General features: G+C 42.0%; 1 protein-coding gene and 1 long non-coding RNA gene across 2 annotated transcripts in view; both read left to right on the top strand.

Annotated features, from left to right (window-relative positions):
- The window catches only part of LOC134219836 (uncharacterized), a 161,614-nt gene that overhangs the window by 83,810 nt on the left and 50,183 nt on the right, over positions 1-27,621 (top strand). Inside the window, exon 3 of the mRNA XM_062698705.1 lies at positions 20,067-20,269. Coding sequence (XP_062554689.1) covers positions 20,067-20,269 — 203 coding nt within the window. The remainder of the gene's footprint in view (positions 1-20,066; positions 20,270-27,621) is intronic.
- On the top strand, positions 26,582-27,365 carry LOC134219838 (uncharacterized). The gene is made up of 3 exons (XR_009981684.1): positions 26,582-26,732; positions 26,787-26,868; positions 26,952-27,365. It is a non-coding gene; the product is annotated as an uncharacterized LOC134219838 (long non-coding RNA).

Here is a 27,621-nt window from a genome sequence, read left to right as displayed (position 1 = left end):
AAAACACAATGCCAAGCATCAGAATGACCTTCATTGTTGACATTAAATTTGTATTGGAAAGGTTTACATTCAATTGATAATTTTGTGGTTATTATCAATTGATTCCAAAATTTCAAAAGTTATCGCCAAGGAAAACTACTACTACTTTTCATACCTGAGATGTTATCAAATGATAACTCCAATCATTATCGTGTGAGAATGATTCAACACAATCCTGATAATATGATATATGATGTTCCTTTTAGAAAGTCCATGGGATGGGACCATGTCACAAAGCTAAAGATCACACGTTCGGGTTAGTAAAAAATACTCCCAAAACTCTGAAAAACGTGTAGTTTTTGGCTGTTGCTGTTTTGTAACGCGGCAAAAACGAGTTTAATTTAGATCTTTTCCCCTAGCATCCGACGGTTTCGATAATATATTTTACCTTTTTTCAAGGATTGGAAGATTTTTTTTGTACACAGGATTCTGTTTTACACGATTTTTTTCGCTCGTAATTTTGATCGTGTGACTTCAATTTGCCACAAATTTCTTTGCAACATGTTTCAAAAAATTCCAAATAATTCAAAGAAAAATCACATGGTAATTAATATGCGTTGATCATTAAGGATGAGTGCAAAACTGACAAAATGTAAATCGTGTAAAAACAGCATCCAGTGTACATCTATTCCTTGAAAAAGGTAAAATAAATTACCGAAACCGTAAGACTTATTTTCGCTGCGTTACAAGACCGCAAAAGCTGAAAACTGTACGTTCCGTTATGCATCCGCAGTCGCCAAGAAATAATTCTGAAAATAACTTAAAAATATTAAAGGTTTGATCATTTGCTCCAAAAATGTATTGAAAATCGGAGTTTGCTAATAAATTTCCGGTAATCTAAGTAGTCTATGTCTCTTTGAATCTAAGACAATTTGCCAAAAAATTTACGTAGTCTGAATAAATATTAAGATTCAGTAAATATTTCCTTTGAATTTTCATCATTAAATCAAAATTTTAGAAAAGGTGTTGGTTTTCTTTTCAGTCTGTTTCTTCTATTATTTTTTCAATCAGCATTGAATCAGCTCAAAATTACTGTTCCTACTTACATTTCCTTAAGTGATAATTTCTTGTGCTAAAGAATATATGGAGCCTAATATACTTTGTTTTCAGCATTTTTATCACAAAATATAACAATTGTTCAAAGTTTGAAAACTTGATAAAATAGATTCAACTAGCTCGTAGAGAGATAATGGAGAGAATCCATTGCTTACAGTTACACCTTCATGTGACCAGAGAGGTAGATAAGAGAAATATTAATGCAAAGTGACTACAATGTGCCCCAATTCTAGGGAGGGCTGATTTGGTCCTAGGTGGGGCTATAGCCCCCCCTAGCCCCCTATAGTTACGACAATGAATCGTCACACATCCATTGTCTTCCATTTAAAATTCTGATCCTGAAAAGGTCCGGTTTATGCGCCTCGATACACATCCGCTGACGATTGTTGGGGCTGTCCACTCGATGCTTCACCACGATTTACAGAAAACTTCACTTGAGTACTCCTGATGAAGGCCACATCACGATGATTCTACAGCAACACGTCGATGAGCACCATCGATGTCGATGCTGGGACCACAATCCGCTGGACGCAACAAACTCCGACGACTGCCCCTGATGCCGATTTAGGGACTGTTCTCCGTGAAATCTCGAACAAAATAGCTCGCGCGCGCCAGGAAGCCACTTTCTTGTATTCAATATAGTGAGCCCCTTAGCCCCGTCCCTTTTTTAATTGTTATGGAAGTATATTTCATGTGCTCTCTTTACGAATTACGAAGAGGGAAAAGGATCGAAATAAGCTACGCCAGGACAAGGCCCCTTTTTTTTCGTCCGTCCAAAAAATAGATTCCCATATTCATAATAATATGATAGATATTTATTAATATTTTTCGAATAGTGGTTCTAGCGGGTGTATTTTGTTAAGAAAATTATTTTGAGCTTTTTAGTGGAATGTCTTCACTTGTCATAAGACGAGTTTTCACAATTCCATTGAATTTCACCACTTAATTGTATCTTGACAGATACGTATTTCGACCTCAACAGTAAGGCCGTCTTCAGTGTCTTGTACTTCACTCGAAAGTGGGTTTGACAAGTGGGTTACAGTAGTTAGTGTAAATTCAGCTCCTAAAAAAGAAATCCAAATTAGCAGCATTTTCGCAAAGTGTTGAGCAACCGGAAGTCGAAGTAATAACCGGAAGCACGAATTTCAACTATAATCGTGAAGCAGATGTAACCGAACAATTCCTGTACAGCGCAGCGAACAGTGCCGGAAAGGGAGAGGGTGATGGTGGAGAGGAAGACAAATCAGCAGCCAGCATTCGTCCCCAGTCAAACTTGATACAGAGATGACACTTTCGAAATTTCAGATTCGGACACCGGTATTAATCGAGGAAGCGGTATTGAAGAAATTTCCTTGTCCGGCGGAAAAATGTGTCAAACTCAACAGCTCCCACATCGTCGAACGGTGTGGTCCAGTATCAATTAGAACGAAAGCGAAATCACTTAACCTATGATCCCGAGTAGTACACTTGCCACATACTAGTCACTGTGACTCCTATGCGATCAAATCCAGTCACATTGGAGTTGCTGCCACCAAATCGATCTGAACTGTGCTACTAGGGATGGATATCCCGTTGCTACTAGTTTCCGCTGATGATTTGACATTTTGGTTCAACAGTCCTTTTGAAGACTATAGCTGATTGGAAAATGAACAAACGATTTCGGTGAGCAAGTTCCAATTATTTTCTCATGCATCCTCCAGATGCCTAATACAAATTTTGTAATTTGTAATTCAAACATCATTAAAAACTAAATACCGTCGTGCGGGGCTTCTTTTGAAAAATCAGGGGCTACTTTGGACATTTTAAAACAAGAATTATAACGAAAATAACTATAAAATTGTCATTATCACCAATCGGGTGTCTTGTTGATAGTTGGATGGCAACTTTCTGTTTCAAATTTGGTATTTTTTCCGTTTATTTTTTTCAAAAAATCAAAAATCCAAAGTAGCCCCCGGAATCAAAAGAAGCCCCGCACGACGGTACGCACAGGGCATCTGCTATTGCCGCGGATATTGTAGGAGTCCCACATATCCGGTTCATGCTTTAGTTAGCAGCGGTGGCTCTTCTAGGCCTTCCATTCCCTGAGTAGTTAGTGCGAATGAAGGCGTCTTTGTGATGTTTTGCTGTACCTGCTATGAACAGCTAGTACATCCCAATCCCCTACACATTCTGCAGACACTTTTTTTTTGCTCCAATTGTAAATCCTTTTTATATTACTAGCGTTCATACAAAAGGGCACCATTACGGAGCCTGAGATTTGATCAAATTATTCGCAGTACTACTTGTTCACCACCACTGGCTGGGTGGGGGATAGAGGATGAATCACACACGCGCACTCTTTATTAATTACAAAGAGGTGGAGCTAATGAGATTACTTCATAAGATACAAGAAAGCAGCTTTCCCGTGCGCGCGAGCCATTTTGTTCGATATTCTCCGGGGAACAGTTCTAGCACCCACATCACTTCCATAATCTGAAAAAATGACGTATACGCCATTTTCCAATAATGGTGTTAACGGGTACTACTCATCGAGCTCTTTAACAGAAAAATGGAAAACATGCATGTTATAAAATGGCTGTTACGTCACTTTTCCATGTTACGACAGATCAGTGGTGTTCTCTCGCACAATTAGCGATTGCTGTAGATCCAGTTTGATGTTAAATAATCCTGCGGCCGTCATCAGAAACATTCGAATTTCATCCAACAATGATGGCCGTCGGCGCACTTTATCATCGGTCCTTTTTCAGGACCATAATTTTATGAAGAAGAAGGTTTTGTTCGCACCATTGGAAATTGTCGCAAAGTAAATTTTGCCCGCAACATTCTTAGTTTTGTTTTGCTAGTGTTAGTGACTAGAAGGTGGGAATTGTGAGGAGTTTTGCTATTGACGGCCGTCGACGGGTAGTTGCTGCAGACAATTATTCACAAAGATGACGTCTATAGCAAATAAGCGATAATTGATTGGGTGGCTGTCGTCGGTGACAGCAGAATTGTGCAAGTACAATTTTCTCTCTAATTTTTATCTCGCTGCAAACAAACCTGCATTACTATGATTTTTAACAAATTATATTGAGCGCTGCCGATGCTGATGACGACCGCACGATTATTTCTAGCATAGCATAGCATAGCATAGCATAGCATAGCATAGCATAGTTACGGTGTACTTCGTAGATTGGACACTAGTGATACTCATGTTTCTCTTTTGGAATCCTTATTCAGATTGCTATCAGAAATCAAGGTGGGTGTGGTCCTTGATTTCAATCTAGGATAAAAATCACAAAAGCATGAGGATTACTACTCCTGGCCACGCCCATCTTCACCGTAACTTGGGAGGGGAAGGAAGTGTTGGTGTAGTACTTACTTAACGAGAGGCCCCCGACTCAGCGACACCCTCATAAATACCACGGAGTTGGATATTGGGGAAGGTATTCGTTGGGTCAGGATTTGCCTGTAGCTGACAATGTGACCGTGGTAGATCTTACACCGTAACACACCACGCAAAGGTGTCTTCCCAGCGTTACGGGGGGACCGCACGATTATTTCTAGCAAAACCGCAAACACGCACGGGAAAGCAGCTTTCTGAATTGACTTAAGACGATCTCTTCGCCGGAAACGGTCCAAGTAATATCTGTAATGGCCGTCGGCGGTAGTTGAAAAAAAATATGCTGAAAACAGATTACGATCTGTTTGTAACGTAAATATTTCACACTTCACATAATTTTAAAATTTGCGACAACCCTTCTAATTTTGTTTAACACATTTTGAAGCATCAAATCTATCCAAGATTTGAAAAATGTTTGTGTGGACATATGAATTGAGGTGCTTGAAAAATAAAGGAAATGAGATTATCGAATTTCCTGATAAATTAGAAAAAAAAACAATCTTATTTTTTGTTGATAACTGACACCTACTCTTAGGCCACCCTACTCTAATCCGACCAAGGTACCACTTTTCAGCAGCATCCCCCCCATTCACACTTACCAGCGCCAAACAGCCAACAACCGTCGACGCAACACATCCTGCACCACACCGGCAGAGTCCTCTTATGTCGCATCCTGCTTTTTTCCGATGTGGCTGCTCGAGGCAAAGTGGCTCTGGTCTGGCAAGGGGAAGCCATTTTCATCATTAGATACGCAAGCACTATCGGCACATAATGAACATTTTTCATTTCTCCCCTCCCGTATATCTGAATTTGCGATCCGAGCTACGCAGGACTCGGGAGGTGTGGCAGCCGGAAATGGTTCAATCGGGAAAACAGAGCTCTAGTGTGGAATGACTGCGGCATATTCCAGTCGTCGAGGGTCAGTAACGATTCGATAAAAGCTCACTTGTCGGGATGGTTGGTGTGCGGTCGGCAGCGGCGGCGCGTCATAGTTTGGCCGTTGTTGTCCGCTGAAAGAGGACCCACAGCATTAGGCGACTAGGCAGTCGCTAGGAAAGTACGAGCCGAGTCATCCGGTTCCATTAATAATTCTTTATTTTGCCATAGATGGTCACCATAAAAGCTCTCCTCTTCGTATCGGGACCAACGTGGGGCCTACGCCTAAATGTGGAATGGCGGCACTTCGTACACTATTTCTCGTTCACCGACGAGGAAGAGCATTGCGAGCTTGATCTTTATCACTGAGTCACGAGGTGGTGCAGTTTATGGCTGATATCTGCGGCACGATTTGGTTTCACGTGGGCAGATGCAGGATTTGGTCTGCAGTTGGATTATGGATTGTGTGGTAAGTGTCGATGGGGGACATAATATGCCGCTCATTGAAATGTATTTCTGTTAGGAATACTTCGATGTTTATCTTAATTCCGATTGAAGTATATTTGGTGCACCACACAAGCTTACGGTACGTCTTTTAATTATTTATGTCTAGGCTAGAACATTTGACTGTGCTATGTTTAAAAACTTTTAAGTGCTGAGACCAAACCCTATCATACGAGTGTTTTTATTCGATTTCACACTTCCACAGATGTTAACTGCGGTTTTATTGAAATAAATTACTTGATGAACACTAATAATGATATGAGTGTATTACTTCTACGTGAAGTTAAACGATTTACAATTATATGGAAATGCTAATATCATCTTCCAAACTTAGACGCACATGTGCATGATAGAATTAGAGGCGAAAGTATAATTTGATAGTTCCGTTAGGATACGGCAGGCATGAAGAATGTTTTATAGAAGTCGATTTGAAAGCGAGCAGAAGGCAATATTTGTGATGGTATAAATCTCACGACCTTCCTTCTGTCAAACTCCCGTAAGTAAGCTGTGACCAGACGAACGCATAGAGAAAAACAGAAGTGCGCAATAAAAATCCTATTCGACTAGATGCTGATGTCATATTAGAAATCTAGAGATAGTACTCGTCGACAGAAACACTCGATGGTATATGAGCAAATTAAACCACCTTCCTTTTACCAGCAGAAATATATCAGCTTCCACACTGATATTCTTCTGAAATTATCAAAGAACTCATAATTCAAACGTTATTTTGTAACATATTTAGAGTTTTGTTTTGCATTTTGCGTTAAATTTTTATCTCAGAATGTTGTTGAACTATCGCTTCTCGATGCCAAAATCAGAATAAAACAATCTTTTCTAAAATCGAGCCAGATTTATTAACAATTCTCACCAATGTGCAACAGTGGAATCTCTCACAGTGTCACAATGACCGAATCAATTATCCTTGTACACATCCCAGGTGGTAAGCAGCAGGTCAAAATCGTTGTTCCAATTAGCAGCTCCCAAAACAGCTCAACATCTCGTTCGGTATCCTCCACAGCCGTACTTAAGTTCGGCAATGATATTCAATCTTAGAGCAGCTTGAGAATGCCCAACCTGGGCCACCGGACGATTGAAAATCGTGTATAATCACGCAATTCGAACGTTGTCTCTTCTTATCCCCGCTGAACCGGAGAGCAAGAGACCCATTGTTGTTCACGGCATCCTAACAACCACCGGGCATTAACACGATTCGATGGCAACGGCCAATTTCCACTTCCCAACAACCGGGCCGACCAGGTGGTTGGCGACAAGCGTTACCATTGTTACACGGAAACTGCACCATGTCTATGAATGCCACCCCATGGATACCAGGGGGGAGGCGGACCTGTCGTAGGGTGCCCAATTTTCTCCGGGAATAAGCGTGCCGGGAAATTATAGCATCTAATTATTTTTCAGGGTTCTGTAATAGTATCATCTGCGAAGGTATTAGATTGGATGGTTTAGATAAGATGGGCTTGGCCAAAAATAGAAAAGCAATTTACTTCAAAGCATAATTCACTTTTAATGTTATTCTAGGGTTGGTACGTGGAAGAATGCCAGATACATGTTCTGTCTTCAAAAGATAGTATTTTACAAAAGTTGAATAGTATTTACAAGTGTGGGAGGTTGGGGTTAATGTTTTGCATATATAAGGTATGAGGTATGAGTATAATAGATAATAGACTAGACCAAATTGCAACATTGAATAGACTGATCGGAGGTCAACATAATCAAGAAGCCGAATAGCAGCTCCCATGCGTGCATCATTTACTATGGAGCCGGTGAAATAGTGAGAGCAAGTTCAAGAGTTAATTACACATCGTACTTTTTAGGACTAAAACTATTTATCCTAAAAGGGGTATTGACAGTTGGGAAAAATCTTCACCCAGTTTTAACGACAATGACGATCCTCAAAAGATCATTTATTTCCAATAATGCGCGTTCCCAAACACTAAACCAGTGAAACGAAATTCTCCACTAAGGTGGCGTCTTCATCGATTTGGCTGACGTCAGCGGCTGGTGGAGTTTTCTGGAAAGATTCTTTGGTTTTGTTTCTGTTAGTCATTGAACATGAAATCATTTTTTTTCCGAGCCACCATTTTATACAAAAGAAGGTTGATCCGAGATGAATTTTCTTTCAGCACGCGTCGGAGGAAGATGATGACATAAATTTGTTCGAATGGATGGCATTCTTAGCAGCCAAATGGAATTTTCAGACAAGATTGTGATTTGTTGCTGCTGGGGATTGGAAATTTGCATTATTGCAAATATATCGGTTCTTTACAGGACCATTATTTTACACGAGGGCAGGTTGATCCAAGGTCCAAGAATTTTCTTTGAAGTGCAAAATTATTCGTTTGACAACAGAAAGTGGCACTCCGGTAGCAGAATCACATGCGCGCTTCGAAGGGAGATTATGCAATATATTTGATCGAATGGATGAAGACCACCACCGATGCCGACATTGGGACTGCTCTCGGTGGAATCCCGATCCAAATGGCTCGCGTGCGCCCGAAAGTAGTCCCGCCCCATTGCGATCTGTTTTGGGTGTAAATATGATGTGCACTGATATCGATTAACGAGGGGCGGAGCTAATGGGATTACTTCATTAGATACATTAGACGTTTGGCCGAAAGGGTCGTTTGGGCGAATGGGTCGTTTGGCCAAATGGGTCGTTTGGCCGGATGGGTCATTTGGCCGAAAGGGTTATTTGGACGAAAGGGTCATTGAGCCGAAAGGGTCATTTAGCCGAAAGGGTCATTTTGCCGAAAGGGTCATTTGGTCGAAAGGGTCGTTTGGCCGAAAGGGTCATAAGACCGAAAGGGTCATTTGGCCAAATAGGACATTTGGCCGAATAGGTTATTTAGCCGAATAGTTTATTGAAAAGTGAGAAATTAGGAATGACAAGGAAGAAGTCTCACTACTCACTTTGCGTTTCTCTTTTTTACAGGGAGAAGTGAGAAATGATTAGTGAAAAGTGAGACGTCTAACTCCTCACTCACGTCTCATTTCTCACTCTTCATTTTTCTCTTTTCACTTTTGATGGCGAGAAATAAGAAATGACTAGTGAGAAGTGAGACGTCCCACTTCTAACTCCTCATTTCTCACTTCTTGCTACAGTCGACTCTCCACATCTCGATGTTCTATATCTCGATATCTCTCCCTATGTCGATGGTTTCCTCGGTCCCTTCAATATACATACATTTGGGAATTCAACATCTCGATAACCTCCCTATCTCGATATCTCTTTATCTCGATGTGTTCTGATCATATTTTCTTCTGGATTTACTCTCCTTATGTCGATATGATCAAATTTTTAGGCTACTAGACCATCTTTGGACAATAACAAACACATCAACAACAGGAAACGACATTTGTTTTGTTGTCGTTTTTCATAGCAACGAGCTTTTTTGGATCTAGTACCCATTTCAATTTTCCTTCCATTCCTCGATCTCTCCTTATCTCGATGGCCCCTTCAATATCGAGATGTGGAGAGGCGACTGTATTAAAAATGAGAAGCGCGAAGTAAGTAGTGAGACGTCTCACTTCTCACTCCTCATTTTTCACTTCTCACTGTAAGAAAAGAAGAGCGCAAAGTGAGTAGTGAGAAGTCTCCCTACTCACTTCGCGCTTCTCAGTTTTGACAGTGACAAACAACCATTTCGGCCAAAGAACTCTTTCGGCCAAACGACCCTTTTGGCCAAACGACCCTTTCGGCCAAATGACCCTTTCGGCTGATTGACCCTTTCGGCCAAATGACCCATTCGGCCGAACGACCCTTTTGGTCAAATGACTTTCGGCCTAGAGGTGTGCGCCGGTCCGATATTCGTCGGCGGCGGCGTTTGTCAGAATTTTGGTCGGTGGCGGCGGCGTTTTCGGCGTCACGCCGAAAGCCATTTTATCCGGCGGCGGCGGCGGCATGAATCGGCGTGGCGATTTTTTCATTGCATTTTTCTAAGATTCTTTTCTAAGATTTTTTGCATTTTTTGCGGGATATTTTCAAGACATTAAGAGAAACTTCAAAATTTTTCCAAGAAAAATGTGAACCATTTATTGTGAACCACGTTTAGTTTTGCTAAATGGTACTTGGTTTAATGTCTTTTGACCTAAAGGCCTGTATCGACTTAAAAATAGAGAGGCCACGGAATTTTGTTCAATGGTCAATTGTCAAAAAGACCAGTTCGCCAAACAAATGGCCATTTCTAACCCATATTACCCGTTCAGTACGAGGTTCAGTCATTGAAATTTGGCCGTATGACCCGTTGACGTATGACTTTTGACGCGTTGGACCAAATGACATTTTCGGTCAAATATCACATTCTATCAAAAAACTATTTCTGCTAAATGGCATTTTTGGCCAACGATCGTTTCGGCCGGACAACCTGTTAGGGCAAACGAATTTTTCGGCCAAATTACCAGTTCGGTCGTCTGTCGCTTTCGGTCAATTCAACTTACCAAGAATTGCTAATCGAAAATAGAAAGAATTTTCTGAAGAAAACCAAAAAAATCCGGTGTTTCCGATGTTTTAAAGTTGGCTATGCCAAACTAGCCGTTTGATGATGAACTTCTCCCTGCAAAAAATCACTCTAATAGGGGATAAAAAACTAATTGTCCTTATTAATCTAGATTGGGGAAGTCAACGTTAAAGCATCTCTTTTACTATTCCCAATTTTCTGTGTGAATTTCAAAAAATGCTCAACAGAAACTTAAAAGGAACATTGCGTTTCCTGTAGCAATTTGGAAAAACTTCGCGTGAAAACTCTGAAAAGATTTTCATGTAAATCCCTATTTTCTTTGGTAAATCCAAAGAGCTCCTCTTGGTAATTCCAAAGAGTTCTCGAAACTTGAAAGTAGTTAATAATTTTCAATGAATATTATGGAAAAACTGGAAATCTTTCATCAAAAACGAAATTCAAAAATTCTCCCGTTATTATCTTGAAAATATCCAAAACTAGTCAAACCTGCCCGATCTTGCTCCGGTTTTTCCTACCTTAATGTAAATCGTTTAGGGGCTGTCCATATACCACGTGGACAGGTTTTGGTTAGTTTCAGATACCCCCCTCTCCCAGTGTGGACAATTCTTCACATACATTTTCAAAAAAAAATTTGAACTGTGGACAGTTGACATACCCCCCCCTTCCCCCAAAAATTGTCCACGTGGTATATGGACTGCCCCTTAGTGGATGGCAGCGTAGCCCTCTAGATTTCGATGGTGGTTTTCTTCAGAAGTCATGAAAACGTAGTATTTTTGCATTTGTTCAACTTTCCCAGCGAAAAGTTCTATCTTTTCATTTATATAAACACAGCTGATCCCTAGACGAATTGATATTTGATGGGCTACAGCTCTTCGATGAACCTACGCCGAATGGAGTATCCTTCTCCACTGGACTCGATCCTGGGCCAATCGCTTCCAGTCGCCCTGAACATTGAGCGCCCTCAGGTCCTCTTCAACTGCAAAAAGCCACCGTGTACGCGGCCTTCCACGAAGCCTGCGGCCTCTTCCTGGCTCTCTACTAAGTATTATCTTCGCTTGACGTTCTTCCGGCATACGAACAACGTGACCAGCCCACCGTAGTCTGCCGTGTTGTATAAGCTTAATAATATCCAGCCCTTTATACACCTGGTACAATTCGTGATTCATGCGACGCCGCCAGATACCGTTCTCCTGTTTACCGCCGAGTATTGTCCGCAGCACCTTACGCTCAAACACTCCGAGAGCTCTCCGATCAGCCTCCTTTAACGTCCATGTCTCATGGCCGTATAAAGCCACCGGAAGAATCAGAGTAGTATACAGCGCGAGTTTTGTTTTCGTTTGCAGACTACGGGACTTAAGCTGGTTACGAAGTCCGTGATAAGCCCTATTTGCAGCTGCAATACGCCTTTTCACCTCGCGGGTAACATCATTATCGCACGTCACTAATGTTCCAAGATACACAAATTCTTCTACCACTTCAAAATTCTCACCATCCAGCACTATTTCGCTACCACCACCACTAATGAACCCACGTTGATTGCGACCCAGCGACCATGTACTTCGTTTTGCTGGTATTGATCGTGAGCGCAATCCTCGCTGTCTCCCTCTTAAAAGGCGCCAAAGCCTCTTCCACGGCACGGCGATCAATTCCGATAATATCGATATCGTCCGCAAATCCCAGGAGCATATGCGATTTTGTGATAATGACGAATCGATTAGTAAGGAAATCCAACTAAATTGAATGATATGACATCAAACGGTGTACTTATTTTGTTATCGGAAAACAATGTCAAAATTAGTTTTCGATTTTCTCTTATCGACAGCAGGAATAGTTCTTGATTGGATGTCATAGAAGGATATTGCTGCTATTACGTCTTGTTATTTTAACCGTTAAAACGACCAAAAAGATAAAAAATTAAGTAAAAATAATCGATGATTTGACAACATTAAAACAAGTTATCGATTTGCTCTTAAGCTTTGCTCGGGTAGGTTTCTACCAATTAGTCTTTTCGGTTAAACGACATATTCGGCCTAACAACTTTCAGCTTTGTGGCTTTCTTCCGAACAACTATTTTCTGTTCAAAAATTCAATTTCAATTAGATTTTTTTGGATTTCAACGGAACTTTTTCGCAATTTTCACGCTAAATATTTAGAGAGACCTCTTCCAAATTTTAACAAGATAGGGGGAATGACGGCTTTGGCAGGTTTTGTTCTATTATTGGCAGGGGGGTTTTTTATGACTGACTAGGCTCAAATTTGGCCTAAACATTCTTTGCATATCAAAGAACATTGTGGCCAAATTTCATAAAATTTGGTCGACAAAAAACCCCCTGCCAATAATAGAACAAAACCTGCCAAAGCCGTCTTTCCCCCTATTGTATGGAATTTTCATGGAAATAATTTGTATCTTCACGAAAAATTCTATGGAGTTTCAACGTGATGTTGTAGAGATCAATCAGGACATGATACGGAATTTGCACTGAATCTTTGGAGTTTCCTTTGAAAATTTGAATCGGCGTGGAAAATCATAGATCAGCGGTGTGACAAATTTTAAACGGCGGCTAGCCAATGCAAAAATTTCCGCGGCGGCCTCGTGCCAAAAACTGTCGGCGGCGGCGGCGCGGCGGCGCGGCGGCGCATACCTCTATTTCGGCCTAATGGTGTGTTCGGCCAAATGGTATATTCGGCCGAACATCTTTCGGCCTAGTGGCATTCGGCCAAATGGCTTTCGGCCGAATGGGTTCCAGTCAAATGACCTTTCCCCATGATTGGCCAAATGACCCATTCGGCCGAACAACCCTTTCGGTCAGGCGGCCCTTTCGGCCAAACAACCCTTTCGGCCAAACGACCCTTCCGGCAAACAACCCTTTCGGCCAAACGACCCTTTCGGAAAAATGATTCTTTACCCATTCAGCCAAATGACACATTCGGCCAAATGACCCTTTCGGCCAAACGAACCTTCTTGCCAAATAACCTTTCGGCCAACCTTTCGGCCAAACAACCCTTTCGGCCAAATGACCCATTCGGATAAATGACTTCCGGCCTAATGGTCTGTTCGGCCAAATGGTATATTCGGCCAAACAGCTTTCGGCCAAATGGCTTTCGGCCGAGTGACCCTTCTCGAGTGGACTGACGATGTTCTGTCTGAGCTGACAAAGTGACGACCTGTTTCAACCACCTTCTCCGCAGGAGTTATCAAGCGATCCATAGAGCTTTTATTGTCTCTTATGCGATCAAAGGTGGAATGGGTCTAAGCTTGAATTTTAGAATTTTGGTCAACGGTTTAGTACAGTATGGTAGAACGCTGATCTTTTATTAGAAAAATCACTATTTCAGAGGTCCACCATTCTGGCCGGGCATTTTTTTAAGCGATTGCAACGGGTTTTGAGTGCAGGCAGCCCAGTATGTTGGTACTGTCTACGAACCACGTTGCGAAGACGAATGAGATCTTTGGTGAGGGTGATTAGGGTGTTGCTTACCTGACGAGCCGTTGGAACATGCTGCTCTTTGGCCACCAAGATTGCCTCTTCGATGGCGCCCAGCTGACATGACGGTCGATACTTTCTGGCGTCTTCGGACGCACCTCGTAGTCGATGGAAACTGCACTGTTGGAAACGTTGCCAGTTTACACGAGGGTGTTCTGCCCATGATCGCATATTTGTAACATTTGCATTTTGGTTGATTTTGTAAATCGTTTGTCAATCCTTCTCACAAACTAAATCATTTCCAGCTTACCACAGATAAGCAAGATAGTAAAGCCTATTTCACTGTTATGGAATTAGATGCAGTAAATTAAGCTTTCTGACACAGATTTTTAACAAAATGAACAAAAATGCGAGTGTTACAAATATGCGATCATGGGCAGTATTTCCTTCTAGAGAGTTGGTTGATCGACGAACCGATTTCGGCCTCCACCGGGTAGTGATCCGAGCTGAGATCCTGATAGACGATTGGCTGCGATACGTTATCCATATTCATGATGAAGAGATCTAGCGTCGAATGAGCTCCGGATTTTCTCAAGCGGCTCAGGATGATATAATTGCCTTCCTCCAGATCGCTACTACTTTCCACAGGCAAGACATCAACTTTCATTCGGATCGCCGGCGATAATGTACTGCTCTTGGCGCCACGTTAGCTCGACAATATCTCTGCGGAGGGCGGCCGATGTACCATCGATCGCCTTGGCTTGAGTTGGTTAGTAGGCCACGATGAGGCTGATTACTCCGACCGAAGTAGTGACATCTACCCCAACGTCCTCGATGATCTTGAGCTGCAAACTTGGCAGCAGACGACAATTGATGTTGTTCCTCATGGCGATAACACACATCCTCCCCTAAAGTTGGAAGAAACACACGGAAGAAAGTCCGGAATATGTACATTCATCTCGGTCTTCAGGTGCGTTTCCGTGATGAAGGGCACGTCGATCTCTCTCTCGTCGAGGAAACCACACGCTTAAAATCAATAACACAGAGATGTGTTTGCTTCACACAAAATGGACCTAATGCAGAACATTACCTATAGATGAGCGACAGTTACACAGGCACAAAAATGCCTCGTACGGTCGTGATAACGGTCCTTTTCAACATGTAAACGTTTGTACAGGTTCCTTGTTCCATGAGGAACCAAATACTGTTGAAAATATTGAAATCCAAGCTTCAATAAAACCACACGAGCTATTTTTGTGGCTGTGTAACTGTCGCTCATCTAGGTGCTGTTCTGCATTAGGTCCGTTTTGTGTGAAGCAAACATATCTCTGTGTTATTGATTTTAAGCGTGCAGCCAGCTCAATGATTTTGCTCTGAAGTAAGGAAGCATTCCAATTGACCAGACCCATCCTAGCAGCCATTTTCAATGACGAACATTCTCGGGGTTAAGATCTGGTTGAAGCGTGTTTTGCACCCGCGTAGTCGCGTTGCCAGTTGCGTGCGCCGATGTGTAGAGCGATGGGTCGCTCTCGGCCGGGAGGGGTTCATTGTTCTGTCGACGGAATCCAGGGGAGGATGTGGGGATCATTCGCTGGTGGATGGAACGTGTGGTGGTGGAGCTTGAATCGATGCTGCAGCGGTCGCCAGCCGTTTGTAAGATTGCAAAGGTGGAAGTTTTGGTATCGTTCGTCGGGGAGCCGGGATGGCCTTATGATTTTGATAGATAGTGCACTTGAGATTCGCTACCTCCATCTTGTCGCACTGCTCGGTGGGGTAGGGGTAGCCGCACCTGTTGCAACGCCAACGTGGGGTCATATGTCAATTTCGGGTGCCATGCAGCAGCTTGTGCACTGCATAACATCGCGATGCACAGGCCTGTTCCGCTTCCAGCCGACGATAGTGTAGTTTATAATTCCGATCAGCTTCAGGTCCTTGAACGTGGTGGAGCTGTTCTCCTAATGGACCAAGTAAAGCCTATCTCGATTTTTCCTTGTCCTGTTGTGGCGAGCGATTTGTGGACGACGATAGGTTTTAGGCCGCAAGCCTCCATCAGCTCAGTGATGCGCTCCTTCTCCTTCATGTCGTTGAGCCCACGCAACAAAGCTTTAATCGACTTCGTACCAGGGAGGTCATGAGTAATAAACTCATATTTGTGGACCTCGTGGAACTCCACGATGGATCAGTGATGGTCCTTGTTGGCCGGCATCACCTTCATGCCCTTGTTGCACAGCCTTTTGCGATTAGCTAGCGAATTCTCGGGCGCAAATCCAGCGGATCGCGAGGGGTTACCCGCGCCTTGCTTCGGCACCTTTCTCGTGACCGAGTCTTCCATCGAGTCTCTCATGACGGGCCGGTAGAAAACAACGTTAACGCGACGAAGCGAAAACGTAAACACAGCGAACGAACGAGAAAACACACTTGGGAAAAATGCGGGAGCAAAAATCACGTCCGTAGTTCTGTTACAAACTGAAAGCTCGTACCCCATTGATCCTCGTCTTCTATGCTGTGCGGCGTTGGAAACGGAAATGGTTTTTGACGTAAACTATTCACGCTTACCAAGATGTTAACGCCGTACGAGGGCAAATATTACAAAAGGATAGAATTGACCATGCCTGTTCTGAAGCAAACATCGAAAGTAACAAAGAATTCGGAGCTTCTTTATTATAATCTTTATTGTGCAACTAAATAGAATAGTTTGCGGTAGCCATCGAACAAGTAAGTACAGTGGATATTTTAGTCGCCCTGAATTAGTTAAGATATCGAATCAGTTTTCGGGAAAATACGTTAGACATGCGTTGCTTTTCCGTCTTTGTATAATCATGAATATGGCATTGTTCAGAAGAAACAAGTAGTCGCTTACCAAGGCGATTTCCAGTAGATTTCCTTCCCAACTAACATACTATGATAATGCAGAGGATTCCTCGATCTCTTGTAAATAACAATGAGTATCGATCTAATTTTCCTCCCCTTATCCTAATTGACTGAGAGGACGCGGCCGGCATCGTTATTGGTCTTGAATTATAGAAATTCCAAAGCATGTACAGTGAAAATAACTTTATAGTCCCGAGAAAACTATTCAATTGGTAACCTGTGCATATTTGTTATTTCTTGGCCAATCATGACTAGCAACTACGATGTTTACAGTCAATCAAGCCAAGCTAAGCTAATCTTTATTGTTAAACTAAATGAATCTGTATTGGTTTGGTAAATATGCCTATTATATCCTTATATTGTCCTATTGTTTACATAAGCTACCACACCAAACGCCGATGCCACAAAAAAGTAAATTTTTACAATCAATTCTATCTTTCCAGAAAATGCTGGTCCTGTGAAGAACCGATTTTCTATCCCCAATGCACCTTTCCAATAACTGTCTGCAACCAAACACTTGTCGGAACCTTTGCATAGAAAATTTCACTCCGTGCTTTTATTGTCCGACGGGCACTCGATGACTTTTCGCTAAGACGCCACAATTTGGAATAAATTTTTAGCATCGCTACTGGTGGCGCGGGATCGAAACAGACGCCATTTTTATAATCAACCCCACATAAAATGCTAATTCGTTGAGGTTGAATAATCTGCAGCCAATCTACCAATGCGATGGTTTTCCGTTGAAGATGCTACCTTCGCCTTCGTGCTGCTGTGTCCGCTCCACTGTGTCCGCTCTGCGTGAAATCTTGTTCGAACATGTACGTGATGGGTTGGTTTAAAATCAGCATTTTCAGAAGAAAACGGCTGAGATATTATTGTTAAAAGTCTGTCATATTTTCGTGTCCGAATTTCGCAATCGCAAAGTGTATCCCAATAGAATAGTATCCCAATAGAAGAAAAGACATACGTTGTCCTACGTCGAAAAGCTCCAGCAGGAACATTGAGACCGTGAAGAGGCGGAGCAACTGTACCGCGCTAATAACTTATGCAAGTTCTATGTGAAGTAAAGGCCACGTTCCTCAGCCTGACATGTGTAGGGGCATAAACGAGAGTGCCTCCTCACGAACGAGTGTGAGGTGAGTGTTCGTTGTACCGACTTTTAAATTGTAAATAAAAGAATTCAGTTCAAATGCGCAAAATGGTTTTTTTATGAAGGAAAAATCTTTTCAGCGTCGAAATCCATATCTTCCATTTTATAATTGTTTGGTATTTTAACTGAAATATTAATTGGCGCTCTTTTATCATTCACTAACTTACCTACTGACTGAGCAACTAATCCTTATACCATTCATTTATTGTCAGTCGCGTCGCATTTGCGTAGTCGCAGCAACTGACACGTCTGGATATCCTCTAATTGGTTTGTGAGTTCGTGATCATGCATATGTCGGTCATCGGAATGTGCCTGTTGCGTAAATGGTTCAACTTTTCCTTGGACTTCCGTGCGTCAGATGGGTGCATCTCTTTTCTCGCGTTTTTCTCGCGAACTCCTTTCAAGTGTAATGAATTTCATCTAAGTACAACAAAACAATCGGCTTTGCATAAATCTAACATGATATGAAAAGCATTCTCTGAGCAGTCGGCATGCATAATTTGATACAAACTCTCAGCGCAGAAATTTTCCTTTGAACGTGAAAATCCCGGGAACCCCATTATCCCGCGAAATTGTTCCCGGCATTAGAAACCCTAACACGGAGAATCCAACCTAAATTCACTCCGTATGAGTTCGTAAATGCCACCAGCCACGCACCCTCAGTTCAGATTTCCTCACCTGGGGGGCCCTGTCGGGTAGGCACACGTTTATTTGATTATCTTTTCGGTGATTAACTTTTCCGCATAAAGCAATCTAATGAACACACGAACAAGCACCAATGATGATAGCAGCACCAACAACAACAACAACATTTACTATCACCATCATCGGCGTAGAAGAGCACACTGGTTATGAGGTCAATCGGGGACGTGAACGATGATTCTATGGATGGAGTTTCTATGGGAGTTGCTAACCAGTTAGATAGACTGCGGGGGAGGAAATATGTTGAGCAAACACACATAGTTCCACCTCGTTCAGATATTGGGGTGTGTTCCCGTGCGTATGTTCATTTAAAAGGATATGTCTTTTCGATTTGAGTATGCTTATGCTACCTCATAGGATAGATTTGGCTAATGCGAAGCAAACTCTTCAAACAAATTCTCATGTTTTTATGTTTGCTGATGATTTGAATGTTTGTTTTTCATATGCAGCATAGTGATTTTTTGAACTGTTCCTATCATTAAATAGATCTTCGGTGGCTGTTGCAATTCGAACTTAGACCAAATTCAATCCAAATTATATTTGGGAATGTAGCAAGATACATCTTTTGTAGGATTTCCTATTCGACTATTCTATATGTACAAGTACCTTCTGAAAATCGATTATCTGTTCAGCCAATTTGAGCTTCTTATTAGATTTTGAGTGTCCATATCAATCGATACCAAACCATTGTTCCGATGGCTGGCCAATTTCTGATGAATTTTGACATAAACGTGTGCAATAAAGAGGAGCGAAAAGCAATATGAATGCAAGCATACTTTCCTCAAAACATTACTATTACTATTGGAACATACGGTGAAATACCCGCGTTTAGAAATTGTGCATCATGTTAGTACACCTGCTGGCTTAGGAAAAAGTTTAGTCTTTCTGATTCGTAATGCGTAGCCCAGAGCGACCGACGAATCATCTCTTCAAAAGCAAAGACTGATCTATTGTTAGGAACCCGAATGTACACACCGTGATATGCAATAACCATCATCAGTCAGTTCCAAGACCAAGTTGATCATTTCATTAAACCTGAGCAGCGGTTCAGAGCAAGGCTCCATGGCGAAGGAGAGATTGGCTACAATGGCTGGAATGCGGAAAAGTTTGACCGTACGGTAAAGTTCCCCAAGCCGGTATGAGGCCTCATACAGCACACCGTTTCATATGTGTCCGATGATCTGCTGACAAAGGGAAGGAATTTTGACAAAATGTGTGTGCATAATTTATGGCTTCCTAAGGAAAGTTTTCCGTCAGCTGGCGCGAAGGCTGACTGACACTGTTGTGCCGCACTGTGTTGGTTGAAGGAAGGAAGGATGCAACTTTTGCTCAACAAACTGATCTCCTGCCCGGTCAAATATCCGTCCATCGCTAGACCTTCCATTGAACGATGGTCCGCAAATGATGATTCCTTTGGTAGAGGGAGTAGTCGTTTATATAATCGCGTAATTGAGCATGGAGTTATCTCCGAAGGAACGTAATTCCCATAATAGTACTGACTTCTGTTTTTTATTCTTTCTCCAAATCAAAATTCCCCTGATTCCGACTTCCTTTTTAATAAACGCAATTAACCTTCATTCCAGGAATCACATCATCGCCAATGTTCGGTGGCAACAATCCCTCGGTGGTCGGAGGGACCGGCGGGTCGGCCCCGTTTGGCTTCCCGCAGTTGCCCCCGCTAGACAATAAGCCCTACTTCGACGACGTCAGCCCGCGGAATGTCACAACGGTGGTGGACGACACGGCCGTCCTGAAGTGTCGTGTCAAACACAAGGGCAACCGAACGGTAAGTCCAATATAATCACTCTTGTGCTCTATTGTTGCTGATTTAGAACTTCGGAACCGGAGGAGTGGGAAGGAATGTTCCTTTCCAGGCAGGCAGTCGGTGGCTGTCTGAGTGTTGGCGGGTTTCCTCACAATTGGGGCACTAAATAGTCTCCGGGAGGTGAAGCCGTAATGTTGGCGCCGAAGTGGAAATTATAGCGCCATAAAAATGAACGCTTATGGTGGGAAGTTTGCAGAGCGCAGGCAGTTGATGGCCGTTATGATGAAGATTGTCTTGATTGAAAATACCATCACCATAAGAATCTGAGCCGTTTAAGGTGGAGGTTTGGAATGAAGTTATATAGATGTTTATTGTTCTAAAATAAAGATTTACTCGGAGATGTTTGGAAGGGGCGCAATGAATAAATTCGATTTTTCATTTACGCAATTTTGATAATTTGCTAAAATATGCATATTTCAAGAATTTGATAACACTTATTAAAAATATTTCCTATCCTTCGTTGGACTCGGACGCCAAAATACTATCAGGTTTCTGCATATAGTGGCGTTTATTTCAGTTCAGACGGCGATCCAATTTCCTCCAATGAGACGGAAGTGAACGACCTGGTGTATGTGTCACGGGATCAGGTGTATTTAACATGTTCCCTTAGCAGCTATCTTACTTTCTGGAACCTCCGGAAAAATACCAAACAAGTACAACCAGATCTGAACATTTTTTACCAGCTTCAGGGAAAAGTCAAACCCGGGTCGGTTGCACTGGTACCGATGCAGCGCAAAGTCTTGTCTGGAAGGCGAGAAGTTATTTGATTTCAATCGTTTTCTTGCAAACGTTTAATTTCTAACGGAGGTGCAGGCGTCGTGCGTTAAAAAGGTGCAGGTGTTCAAGCAACAGAATTGAAAGTGGGACGTATTTCTGTTATGATATCAGCCAAAATACTGTCTTGAAGTCCTGCTTTCATTGACTAGATGATGGCTATTATTGCTCGCAGCGATCAATGAGCTAGCGAAGCATGTCTAGGAAAGCAAATTATTGCAGTAAGTACACATCCAAACTGAGTACGCATTACTCTCTACCAAGGCATATATATTGAATAACCGACCATTATTCCACCAGTTTTGATTGCTATCGGGTGGTGGTTTATGCTGGAATTAAAAATTAATCGGTTGACGGCGGGTCTGCTTCTATTGCTGTCTTCAATCTGACACTCATTTACAGAATTCGTTTCCGCCCCTACACGAGGTGTGGCCGACCCAGACTGTAATAATTATCCATGGCTCTAAAGAACGAACTTCTTATTTTTTTGATTTTTTTTTAAGGAGGCTTTCAGCCCTACACCCAACCAGCAGTTGTTAGATTTTACAAAAATTCTGTATAAGTATCCACCAAAACCTGTATAAGAACTGGGCCTATGCGAAATTGCTAGATTCTTATACAAATATTGTATAAGAATCTAACAATCAAGGTAGAAATATTTCAAAGTCAATGCAGTGAAAAACATGGATCTCAGTATAATCTGCGGTCGCCTTCATAGCCGCCGTGGTGAGTGCGACTGGGTGCAGCCGAAAAATCATTTCCAACACCGACCATTCAATTTCGCATTCAGCCACTCACAAGTCGCTCTGACAGGCTGCTCAGTTCGCACCTTACCGTATGACTGTGAGTGGCCCATTTAAACGCGTGGTGATTTTTTTCAATTTGCTGGGTGAATGTGTACATTTTGCTGTGGTAAATTTCATCTTCGCGGCGCAGTGGGTGATGTGAGTTCTGTTGTTTACTTTTCTGCCTCTCCGGGAATGTGAGGTTGATTTCAAAGCAGGAAGAAAATAAAAAAATGATATAAAAACATCACCTTCATCCAGTGCTGCCGAATATTTACAACCCTGCTAACAATTTTGTAAGCTTTTTAACATTTTGTAGAAGAATCTAACAATTTCGCATATGCCCTGTTCTTATACAGGTTTTGGTAGATTCTTATACAGAATTGTTAGAAAATCTAACAACCGCCGGTTGGGTGTAGGCTGGTTCGTCTGTGGCGAAACTTATAAATTTGTCACTTATGTAAAGCATTTATCTGACTTTGACTTGACTTTGGAAAGATTTGCAACACAATAATAACTACACCCTATGGAATTACTGTTCGATACAATTTGATCCATTTCCAGACCTGCCGATTTTATTAATACGTTAGTAACAGAGGAACATAAGCCAACGTACTCGTGGTGACTCGAGGTCAGGTTTACAATTTTTATGGATGGATGGGGCATAGGATTCGGAATCGGGAATTTCAGCTTCATACTCCGGCATGTGATGTCAGGGACGATGTGTCTAGTTGAAATTTGCGATATTTGTCTTAGTGTAGTAAGCTGTGGCCCATGCACAGATTGTCAAGCTTAGCGCTTTTCGACTAACGCGCTAGCCATCTGCTTAGGGTACGTGAACGTACGAGAAAGGCAAAAATTAGTAAAAAGCAATGAAAAAATAAGGAAACGATGATGATGATGATGATGATACTACCATCTATTGTAGCAAGGCACCTGCCGATAGCACTGGCCATATCTGACAAACGATTTGATCATGATTATATTATTGAGCAATGAAAAAATAAGAAAATATCCATAAAATAAAATAAAAACAATAGAATTGAGCCATGAACAATAAGAGCTATAAAATAAGGGGTCATATCTATGCTGCTTTTATACTTCCAGGGAAATTTTTATACTTTTTATTACTCTTCATTGATTTTTTCGTGGAAATTTTTAATTATTTATTTAAAAAAAAACAGAATCAGCCACCTAACAGTGCTGATGCCTTTCTCGTGCGTTATATAAAATATATTGAAAAAATCACGTTAGAAAGGTCAAAAAGGCTCTTTAGGTCATTTTGCATGTTTTTGCATTGATTAAAATGCATTGGCCGTACCCGTTCCAACAGAGAGCGGTACAGTGTAGCAAGGGCAGAAGAGAAACGAATCCACCGCAGAAAAAATGCGACACGAAGAGAGTGTGATAGCTGAAGCGCAGGAGAACATGGATAAAAACGATATGCGGAGGTTTTACGCAACTGTCAAGATTTGTTGAACGACGAAAATGAAGGTGTACCATGGGGCATCGAAATCCGTACACTTAAGTACCTTAGTATATGAAAAAGTCATTAGAAAACAGGAATCAAATGTAAATAAAACATTTGTCATCGACACAGGACCAAGAAGGCTTCTACTTTTCAAGTGTTTAACATTTACACATTAAATACTACTAAAAACAGGATAAAATAATGATTAAATCAACTACTCATGAATCGAAATCCATCCACCGTGGACGGATTTCGAATCAAAGGATCAAAATCCGTACAGCTATTTTTTAACAAAATATTCAAATTGAAACAGTCTGATTGACTCAACTATCACTGTAAATTAGGGTGGCTCAAAATAGTATGGGAAAAACTTTTTTCAATTTTTTTGATGGGCCGCCCTCTTATTCGGTTCTATTTGATGCCCTGATACTTTGGACAAAATTTCAGCCAAATCGGTCAACGTTTGGGTGGTGCTAAACTCGTTGGAAGTTTATATGCAAAAATGTATGCAGAAACATCCAAAAACAGTGAATTGCAGTTGGACGGCACAACTTACGATGAAGAAATTAATACAGAATGTTATGCAGAAAACCGCGAGAAGATTAGAGTTTGCCCGGCTAAGTTATTAGCATTTCTCTGAAGTGGGGTTTGAGCAAATTTCGTTTCTTTTACCTTTGAAAAGAAATAAATTCACCCCTACAACACTCCAGTAAAATGCTAATATCTTTGCCTAATAAACTCTAATCTTCTCGCGGTTTTCAGCATAACATTCTGTATTTAATTCTACAAGAACTGAATGAGTATTATGGTTCTTGATCGTAAATTGTGCCGTCCAACTGCAAATCACTGTTTTTGGATGTTTCTGCATACATTTTTCCATATAAACTTCCAACGAGTTTAGCACCGCCCAAACGTTGACCGATTTGGCTGAAATTTTGTCCAGAGCATCAGGGCATCAAATAGAACCGAATAAGAAGGCGGCCCATCAAAAAATTTGAAAAAGTGTTTTTTGAGGCACCCTACTGTAAATAGTTCGATACGCACCTTGAGAAGCGATCCCTTCGATTTGTATTCCGCTTGTCTGATGTAATGATTCGCAATAAGGCCGATACAAATATTTAATATCTATTTTGTCTCCCCCCCTCGGATTTTTTTGCCAAAAAATAATATTTTGAGGGGGCAACAAAATAAAATTTGGATAATTTTGAGGATTTTCAAAACATTCTTTAACAAATCCGAGGAGTTTTTTGATTTTTTTCATTTTAATATTTATTTTTTATTATCCCCCCCCTTGACCTTTCGGAGACCAGTAGGACAAAAAGTTAAATAAATATTTGTAACGGCCTAAGCAATAAAATCACAGTTACTTTTGGTGCAATTATGCTCTACCCGAAAACAAAATGGCGGAACAAACTCCGCATTTGGTGGGTGGAGATTTGTTTTAGATTTTTGTTGTTTCAATTTCAAAGCCTTCTTTCCAATTCTATCCCCTAAAGCTTACTGCCAAGAATCTGAACAGGATAAGATTAATTATTTCTACATTAATTACTTCAACTAATTGATATCTCATGAGGTGGACGGATTTCGGTGCTGTACGGATTTCGGTCCCGCACGGTATTAAGGAGCAGGATGGACAAAGTCGGCGACGATCAAGCTGTGGAACCACCAACGCTGAATAAGGTTAAGAAGGCTCTAAACGAGCTGAAAAACAGTAAAGCTGCTAGAAAGGACGAGATCCCGGTCGAGCTTCTCAAACACATTATTCAGAAAATATGGAAGGATGAAGAACTGCCTGCCGGCTGGTTGGATGGCCTTATATGCCCAATCTATAAGAAAGAACACAGACTAGTGTGTGCCAATTACACAGGGACCACCCTTCTGAACTCGGCGTACAAAATCCTGTCGCGTATCCTGTTTAACATACTGAGACCGATTGAGAAGTCCTTCGTCGGCGAATACCAGGCAGGTTTTCGTGAGGGCCGATCAACGACGGATCAGATGTTTAGCCTGCGGATGATCCTTGATAAATTCCGGGAGTACAACTTGCAGACTCACCATCTGTTCATTGATTTCAAAGCAGTGTACGATTCAGTGAAAAGAAATGAGCTGTGGCAGATAATGTCCGAACATGGTTTTCCGGCGAAACTGATTAGACTGATACGTGCAACGCTGGATGGCTCGAAATCAAGTATTCGGATTGCAGACGAAGTGTCAACCTCATTTTTGACCTTAAACGGATTGAAGCAGGGTGATGCACTTTCGAATTTATTGTTCAACATTGCACTCGAAGGCGCTGGGAACTGTACTACAATCACACGGTCGCATATGCTCCTGGGCTTTGCGAACGACATCGACCTCATTGGAAACAATCGCAGAGCAGTTGTGGTGGCTTTTGTCCCATTAAAGAGGGAGACAGCGAGGATGGTCTTAACCATTAACTCTACCAAGACAAAGTACATGGCGGCAGGTAGAGATAGAGGAAGACCTAGTGGTGTTGGTGCAGAGGTAGTGCTTGATGGGGATGTGTTTGAAATTGTTGAAGAATTTGTTTACCTTGGAACGCTTGTGACATGTGACAATGACGTTTCCCGTGAAGTGAAAAGATGTATTGCTGCTGCGAATAGGGCCTTTTGCGGATTACGTAACGAGCTTAGGTCCTGCAACAAGCAGACGGGAATGAAATTTGCTCTATACAAAACTCTGATTCTACCAGTGGCCCTTTATGTACATGAAGCATGGACATTAAAAGAGGCGGACCGGAGAGCTTGTAACCTGCACACTTCCAACGGCCTCGCGAGGGCATCAATGTAGCCCCTATGTACCCTTAACTAATTGAAGCAGAAATCAATCTTACCATGTTAAATACACTACACGTACAACACATAACAACAGAACACGAACAAAATCCAAATATTGATGAGCGCCATGTAGAGAGGAAGAGAGTCCGCATCCAACAGAAAAAAAAGGACTGTTAAAAGATCACAAGTCGAAGTGCTGCCCTATATATGAACCAATTGATGCAACCTACCATAAGATGCCATAAATCGACGTCAGTAACCCCCTTACCACAAGATCATCTCACAGCATCCAACGATCTCCCGCTCCACATCACTCACTGCTCTTATCACTAACGTCCCAAAAGATAAGAGAGTATAATCAACTCTCCATCAATGCCGAGACGAAGGTACCGACCAAGGAGATGTGGAGTTAGTTGTCGGTTAACTGCTAAGCAGGCAGCACGCGGGATTCGCAACACGTTACAATCAATCGACGATTAAAACATATTAAGTTGAGGTCGAGTGCTAAGTTGCCTGACCGGCAAGAGATTCGGGAACTTTGAAACTGTGGCAGTGGAACTCGGTGGAGAAAGTGACTAGTGGCGGGCTTCGGCAAGGTAGTGCAGAGAAATTAGTGAAATTCAATTCTAATTAGTTGATTTACCCTTCAGCCACCAATGCCCACTTTTGAGTGTCGTCGCTAATATGCCACCGTAATGCAGTGCTAAAGGCAAAACGGATTGCTTGAGATCGGTAAGGGGAAGATTTAAAACAATCCCGAAATAATATGAGGTTCTGTGGTGCAGTGAAATAATTTGTTGTGTCTCCTACGGTAGGCCTATCTTTTCACCGCCAACACCAATCGCCCGGCGGAATGTGGCGCAAAGCGGCAGCTGTGGATGGCCGGCAGATTGCTGGTGCAGTTCATCGGTCTGCCCGGGCAGGCATTACGTTCCATCGTCGCCGGGGGATACACTTTCAACACTGACACACACACAAATTAACACTTTTCCCTAGGTTTAAGCTGAAATAGAACGTAAGTAATTAATAAACACTTCTTTTAATTTGCATGTGAAATTTATGCTTTAATTTTATTAAGAGCGACTCCGAGTACTTTTCGCCATTGGTTCCACTTGTTCGAACCATTTCTTTGTTTCAGGCTGATTGTGGTAAGTGGGTCATGGGGACCAGTGCCATCTTGACCGGCCTTTCTTAACTTTTTGTCCTCCGTCTCATGCGGCCTCCCCTCCCAAGGGGGTGGTGACAAGCTTTCGGGGTATTCGAGCGAAAAAGGCTGCGTACAATACTCGGAGGGAAACTAGGAAATGGTGTGTGGCACAGACGCATGAATCATGAGCTGTAGTATACAAAGAAAAAAAATATTGTGATTGTATAAAGTACGGCAGACTTCAGTGGGCTGGTCACTTAGTGCGAATGTCGGAAGAAAGAATAGTGAAAATAATATTCAACAGAAAACCGGATAGGGGCCGGCGCCTTCGTGAAAAA

This window comes from Armigeres subalbatus, chromosome 3, assembly GCF_024139115.2.
Source record: "Armigeres subalbatus isolate Guangzhou_Male chromosome 3, GZ_Asu_2, whole genome shotgun sequence".
Classification (NCBI taxonomy): Eukaryota; Metazoa; Arthropoda; class Insecta; order Diptera; family Culicidae; genus Armigeres; species Armigeres subalbatus.
Note: the sequence above shows the minus strand (reverse complement) of the source record. Positions and strands in the feature narration are given on the sequence as shown.